Source organism: Melospiza georgiana, chromosome 1 (assembly GCF_028018845.1).
Source record: "Melospiza georgiana isolate bMelGeo1 chromosome 1, bMelGeo1.pri, whole genome shotgun sequence".
In the NCBI taxonomy this organism is placed as follows: domain Eukaryota; kingdom Metazoa; phylum Chordata; class Aves; order Passeriformes; family Passerellidae; genus Melospiza; species Melospiza georgiana.
This window is the reverse complement of record NC_080430.1, coordinates 59,484,720-59,492,036: the sequence shown is the minus strand read 5'-3', so window position 1 is coordinate 59,492,036 and position 7,317 is coordinate 59,484,720. Positions and strand designations below refer to the sequence as shown.

Below are 7,317 nucleotides of genomic sequence, written 5' to 3'. Positions count from 1 at the left end.
ATGATAAAAAAATTAGGGAATTTGAAAGGGATTTTGGTGGAATTTTGGGGATTTGAGGGGGAGTTCTGGGATTTAGGGTGGAATTTTTGGATTGAATCCCGAATTTTGGGAATGAATCTCAGATTTTAGGGAGAGTCTGAGAATTTTGAGGGATTTTGGGTGAATTTTTAGGGAATTTGGAGTGGATTTTTCAGGAACCTAGAGGGGATTGTGGGAATTTTTGGTATTTCATGGAATTTGGGGGGATTTTGGGATTTAGGGTGGAATTTTGGGATTGAACCCCAAATTTGGTGAGGAATCCAAGGGAACTTTGAGAGATTCCAGTGAATTTTGAGGGGTTTTGGGTGATTTTTGAGGGAATTTGAAGCGGAATTTTTGGGATTTTGGGATTTGGGGAGAATTTTAAGATATGGGGGGGAAATTTTGGGAATTAATCTCATATTTGGGGCAGAATCTGAGTGAATTTTGGGTGAATTTTGAGGGGTTTTGGGTGAATTTTTGGGTATTTTGAACTGAATTTTTTTTTGGAACCTCGAGAGAATTTTTGGGATTTTGGAGGGCTCCCAGCTCTCCGCCCTCTTCAAGGTAAGGATTCCCCAAAAAATTCTCAAAAATTCCCCAAAATCCTTCCACAAAAATCCCTCCCAAAAATCCCCCCATGAGCCAAAAAATTCACAAAAAATTCCCCAAAAATTCACAAAAAAATCCCCAAAATCCAGGGGCACTCTCAACTGTCTTCAAGGTCAGAATTCCCAAAATAAATCCTGAATATCCCAAATACCCCAAATATTCCCCAAAAATTTCCAAAAATCCCTCAAAAACTTTCCAAAAAAATCCCCAAATACCCTAATTATCCTAAAAACACCCCCAATTAATCACAAAAAAATCCAGAAAAATCAGCAAAAATTGGCAAAAAATGGCGAAAAATTGCCAAAACATTCCCAAAAAATTCCCAAAAAACCCCCAAAAAATCCCAATACTTGCAGAACTCCTGCTGCAGCCGAAGGTTCCCGTTGTGAGGCGGTGCTGGCGGCTGCGGCCGGGCCCCACCCGCGGCTCCTTCGCGCCCCCAGCCCGTTCCCGTTCCTGCTCGGGGCTCTGCCCGCGGCTCCTTCACGCCCCAGCCCATTCCCGTTCCTGGTCCTGCTCGGGGCCCCACCTGCGGCTCCCGCGGCTCTCGGGGGCCCCGGGGCAGCGCTGGGTGCAGCACCTGAGCCACGGCGACTCCCGCCTGCTGCGGATATCAGAACCTTCTGCCATAAATGGGGAATTCCAGGGAAATTTCAGTGAAATTCCTGCAAAATTCCTGCCAAAATCCCGAAAAAAACAGCCCGGAAACGATGGAGGTGTCGGTGTTGTTATTGGGGGAAAAACGGGAAAAAATAGAGAAAAAAGGAGTGGAAAATTCAGGATTCTATTCCCAAAACAATGTGAGAAATGAAGAAAGAGGAGGAATCTCAAAGTATTCCAGAAAAGACCCCAAAATTCCCAAGAAATTCCAGTGGGATTCCCCCAAAAAATGGCCCAGAAATGAGGGAGGTATTGCTGTTTTTATTGGGGAATTTTGGGGACAAAATGAGGGAAAAAAGGGGTGGAAAATTCAGGATTCTGCTCTCAAAATAGCATGGGAAGAGGAGAGGGAGAGGAAACCCAAAATATTTGGGGAAAAGACCACAAAATTCCAAAAAAATTCCAGTGAAATTCCACAAAAAATCCAGCCCAGAAGTAGTGGAAGTGTCGCTGTTTATATTGCAGGAAAAAGGGAAAAAAAAGGAGAGGAAATTCAGATTCTATTCCTAAAATAATATGGGGAAATGAAGAAAGAGGAGGAATCCCAAAATACTTGGGAAAAGATTCCAAAATTCCAGTGAAATTCCAAAAATAACCCAAACCACTTTAAAATGAGAGAAGTGACGGTGTTTTCACTGAGGGGGAAATGGGGGAAAACAGGAAAAAAAAGGTTAAAAAAAGGGGTGGAAAATTCAGGATTCTGCTCCTAAAATAGCGTGGGAAGAGAAGAAACAGAAACTCAAAATATTTGGGGAAAAGATCCCGAAATTTCCAAGAAATCCCCCAAAAATTCCAGTGAAATTCCCGGAAAAAAAAAAGGTCCAGAAACAAGGGAGGTGTCGGTGTTTTTATTGGGTTAAAATGGGAATAAAATGGGAAAAAAAGGGGTGGAAAATTGAGAATTCTGAGGTCAGAAAATACAGGAAGGGTAACCCCAAAATTTTGGGAAAAGACCCTGAAATTTCCAGGAAATTCCAGAGAAATTCCCAAAAGAAGAGTCCAGAAACGAAGGAGTTGCTGCAGTTTTTTACTGGGGGAATTTGGGGTGAAAATGGCAAAAAATGGGAAAAATCTGGGGAGGAATTTTGGGATTCCATTGCCAGAAAGTTTGGAAGGAGATAAAGGGTGGGAAACACAAAATATTTGGTATAAATCCCAACAATTCCCAAAACAATGTTTGAAAATGCTCAATTTGTAACTGGATTTTGGGATGAAAAGGGCAAAAAAATGGGAAAAACTTGGAGGAAATTTGGGATTTCCATTCCCAGAAAATCTGGAAGGAGATAAAGGAGTGGGAAACACAAAATATTTGGCATAAATCCCAAAAATTCCCCCCAAAATGGCCCAAAAAGCACGGTTTTGGAATTTGAACTGGGAAAAAAATGAGAAATTTTGGGCTGGAAACTTCAAAAAATGGGAAAAAACTCCAAGGGAAATTTGGAATTCTGGCTTCAGATAGTCTAGAAAGAGAAGAGAGGGACAAAACCCCAAAATATTTTGGATAAACAGAAAAAGAAACCCAAATTCCCCCCAAAATGCCCCAAACCATCAGAATTTTAGGATTTAATTTGGGGACCCAAATTTGGTGGAAAAAAACCCAAAAATGGGCAAAAAACAAAAGGGAAATTTTGGGGTTTCATCCTTGGAAAATCTGGGGGTGAAAACCCCAAAATATTTGGGAGAAAACCCCAAATAATCCCAAAATTCACCCAAATGTTCATATTTAATGGGGGAGGAGCCAAAGTTTGGGGTCAAATTTTTGGGGAATCCCAAAAATAAAAAAAAAAAAAAACAAAAAACAAAAAACAAAAAACAAAAAACAAAAAAACAAAAAAAAATCCCCAAAATCTCACCTTGAAGTCGGAGCTGGAGGTGTCAAAAAAGCTCCAGGCCTTCTTCAGGCATCTCTGGGGAAATCCCAGAAGTTGTTTTGGAGAAAATTCCCCAAATTTGGGGGTTTTCCTCCAAATTTGGGGGTTTTATAACCCAAATTTTGGGAATTTTTTTCCCCAATTTTTGGGGTTTTTTTCCTCAAACTTTGGGGGTTTTTTGCCTTCAAATTTTTGGGGGGTTTTGGGGTTTTTTGGGGTCTCACTTTGGAGCACTTTGGGATCTCCTCCTCTTCTTCATCCATCAGGCTCTGCCTGGTGGGGGAAGGGTAAAAAAGAACGCAAAATCCCCCAAATTCACCCAAAATCCCCCCAAAATTGATCCCAGGACCCTCCCTCCAAAAACTCCCACCCAGGATCCCCCCAAAATACCCCAAATCTTTCAAATTTTCGCCCAAATTTCCATAAATCCCTCCCAGGATCCCCCAAAGTTCCCCAAATGTCCCAGATTTCACCCAAAAATCCCCCAAAATTTTATCAAATTGCCCTGAGATCCCAAATCCCATCCAAAAATCTCCCGAATTTCCCCCCCAAAAATTCTTGATTGTCCCCCAAATCTCCTAAACCCCCCCAAAATACCAAATTTCCTCCCAAAATCCAAATCCCCCCCCCCAAAATCTCCCAAATTCCTCAAAAAATCCCCAATTTCCCCCCCCAAAAACCTCTGAAAATCCCCCCCCCACAATCCTCCCTGAAAATCCCAATTTCTCCCCAAAAATCTTCCGAACTCCTCCCCCCAAATATCCCTGAATTACCCCCCCCAAATCCCAAATTTCCCCTAAAAATCCCAAATTTCCTGCCAAAATTCCAAATTTTCCCCCAAAAATCCCAAATTTTCCTCACCAGGACTCCCAAGTCCTCCTGGATTCGTCAATGTGGGGTGGAAAAACGCCAAAATGTTGAGGTTTTTTTGGATTGTCAGGAATTTTCCCCCCAGATTTTGGGGTGTGTTTTTGCCGTAGCTGTGCAGGTGGGGGAGGAGCGGGAGTTCTCCCTGAGCGTGCTCGAGCTCAGGGTGGGGATGGACAGGGCCCGACAGGCCGGGGCCGCAGAATTCGGGCTTTTTAACCAAAATTCCACTGGTTTAACCCACAATTTCATTTTCTAAACCCAAAATTTGAGGGCATTTTTTTAGCCTTTTTTTTTTGTTTTCTTTCCCCCCCCTCCAAAATTTTTTATTTTCTGCCAAAATTCGGCTTTTTTGCCCACTAAAATTGGATTTTTTTTCCACAATATTCAAATTTTTCCCCCCAAAAAAATTCAGACTTTCTCCCCTCCCCCAATTCCCTTTTTCCTCCCCAAAACTTTTCCCCCGAATTTCAGATTTTTGCCCCACAAAATTGGATTTTTTTTCACCCGGATTTTTTTTCCCCAACTTTAGAGTTTTGCCCCCTAAAATTCAGATTTTCCCCCTCCAAACTCCACTAAAATTCAGATTTTTTCCCCCCAGATTCAGGATTTCTCCCCCAAATTCCCATTTTTGCCCCCAGTAAATTCTGGATTTTCCCAAATTCCCGCATTTTCCCCCAAATCCGGCTCTCACTGAGGCTCTGGGCTCTCTTGAGCAGGGGGGCCCCAGGGGTTTCCATAAATTCCCTGCAGGGCCCTCACGCAGCGCAGCCGAACCTCCCCATGCTGGAAACAAAAAAAAAAAAAACAGGGAATTTTACAGCCCAAATTCCCAAATTCCACATTTCCCCCATTTTCCCCCTCATTTCCCCAATTTTGCCCCATTTTCCCCCCCAATTTCCACCCAATTTTTCCCCAATTTTCCCACATTTTTCCCCAATTTTCCACCATCTTCCCAATTCTTCCCCAATTTCCCCCCCCATTTTCACCATTCCCCCCCCATTTTTCCATTTTCCCTCAATTTTCTTCATTCCCAACTCATTTTCCCCCATTTATTTACAAGTCTTTCCCATTTTCCCCAGAATTCGTGGCATTTCCCTCCATTTTTCCAGGATTTCCTGGGTTCTCCCCCATTTTTCCAGATTTTCTCCATTTCTTCTGGATTTTTCCAGGATTTTCCCTCCAGATTTTTTCCCTTTATTTTTTCTGGGATTTTTCCTGGATTTTATTCCAATTTTTTCTGAATTTTTTCCCAATTTTTTCCCTAATTTTTTCCCATTTTCCCAGGATTTTTTTCCCATTTCCCCCAGATTTTTTCTCATTTTGCCCAGGATTTTCCCAATTTTTTCCCCAGGATTTTTCCCAGGACTCTTTTCCCATTTTCCCAGACTTTTTCTCATTTTTACTGGGATTTTTTCCCCATTTTTCCCAGGATCTTTCTTTCCAATTTACTGCAGGATTTCTCTTTTTTTTTTTTTTTTCTTTCCCCATTGTTCCATTTTTTCCGCATTTTCCTCCATTTTGCCCATTTTTTCATATTCTTTCCCCATTTTTTCCTTTTTCCCAATTGCCCCGCGTTTCCATGCCCACCTCGTCGTGCAGGGTCCATCCCAGGTACCTGAGGTGGCTGTCAGTGAGGAAGGACCCCAGGAATTTCCCATGTTCCCCCATTTTTCTCCATTTTTTAACCGTTTCTTCCCAATTCTTTCTTTCCCATTTTTTCCCTGTTTTTCCCCCCCATTTTGCATGCCCACCTCGTCGTGCAGGGTCCATCCCAGGTACTTTAGGTGGCTGCCAGAGAGGAAGGAGCTGGGGAGTTTCCTCACCCACACCCCGAGCTCCTCCATGCAGATCCCGCGGATCTCGGGCGCCACGTCCCTGTCCCGGAAAGAATTCCCCACATCAGACCCAAAATCCACCAAAATCCACACAAAATCCCCCCAAATCCACACAAAATCCTCCCCTTTGACCCCAAAATCCCTCAAAATCCACCCAAAATCCCCCAAATCCACACAAAATCCTCCCCTTTGACCCCAAAACCCACCCAAAATCACCCAAAATCCTCCTCTTTGACCCCAAAATCCCTCAAAATCCCCCCAAAATCCCATAAAATCCACCCTGGACCCCCAAAACCTCCCCTCTGCCCCGTTTTTCCTGATTTTTCCCCATTTTTTCCCACTTTTCCCCATTTTCTCACCGGTATCGATGCACGAAGATGCCCTTGAAGATGGTGTTCATCAGCAGCTCCAGGTCCTCCTGCTGCTCCCTCAGCTGCCATTCCCAAAATTCCACCCAAATTTCCCCAAATCCCACAAAATTCCACCAAATTCACCAAAATGCCCCAAAATCCTCAAACATTCCCAAATATCCCAAAATTCCCCCCAAAATCCACAAAATCACACCCCAAACTCTCTCAAAATCCCCCAACTTTTCACCTAAAATCCCCCAAATTGCCCCCAAAATCCCCCACTTTTCCCCTAAAGTCCCAAATTCCCAAAATTCTCAACTTTTCACTTAAAACCCCCCAAAATTCACTGAAATCCACCCAATATCCCCAAATCCACCCCAAATCCCACTCAAAATGCCCCAAAATTCCCAAATTTTCACCTATAAACCTCCAAAATCCTGATTTTCCCCCATTTTCCCCCTATTTCCCCCCATTTTTTCCACTGGTTTTGCCCTTTTCTTCCCATTTTTTCCCCATTTTTGCCCCAAATCCCTGTTTTTCAGCCCATTTTGTGCCCACCTGCAGCTGTCTGTCCCTGAGTCCCTCGAGGCGCTCGCTGCCCCTCCGGCCGGGCTTTTTTCGCTTTTCTGCCCCAAACTGGCGCTGAAAATTCTCCTGCTGCTGCCCCACCCCCAGCACCACCTCCACCAGGGAGCTCATCAGCTTCAGTGCTGGAAAATTGGGGGGGAAAATGGGGAAAATGGGAAAAAAGGGTGAAAAGGTTAAAAAATGGGAAAAATAGGTGAAAAAATGGGGGAAAAAAGGGTTAAAAATGGGAAAAACCAGGGCAGAAATTCCCAGCAGGGAGCTCATCAGCTTTAGGGCTGGGAAATGGGGGAAAAAATGGGGAGTTCGGGAAAAAAAGGGAAAAAAGATGAAAAAATGGGAAAAAAATGGGGTAAAAAGGGAAAAAATAGGTGAAAAAATGGGAAAAACGTGAAAAATGGGAAAAAAACAGCGAAGACATGAGGAAATTCCCAGCAGGGAGCTCATCAGCCTCAGGGCTGGGGAAAACGGGAAAAAACGGGAGAAAAAAGTAAAAAAAAAAAGTGAAGAAATGGG

The 7,317-nt window shown here is 43.4% G+C and overlaps 1 protein-coding gene across 1 annotated transcript; it reads right to left on the bottom strand.

Annotated features, from left to right (window-relative positions):
- Positions 1-2,296: 2,296 nt before the first annotated feature.
- LOC131087812 (uncharacterized) lies at positions 2,297-7,248 on the bottom strand. Its single transcript, XM_058031649.1, has 7 exons — positions 6,775-7,248; positions 6,226-6,299; positions 5,783-5,906; positions 4,723-4,814; positions 3,386-3,434; positions 3,144-3,197; positions 2,297-2,750 (listed from the first exon to the last, which is right to left on the bottom strand). Exons 1-7 carry the CDS (start codon positions 7,246-7,248, stop codon positions 2,742-2,744), a joined length of 876 nt encoding a protein of 291 aa, XP_057887632.1. The 3' UTR covers positions 2,297-2,741.
- Between the last annotated feature and the right edge of the window lie 69 nt (positions 7,249-7,317).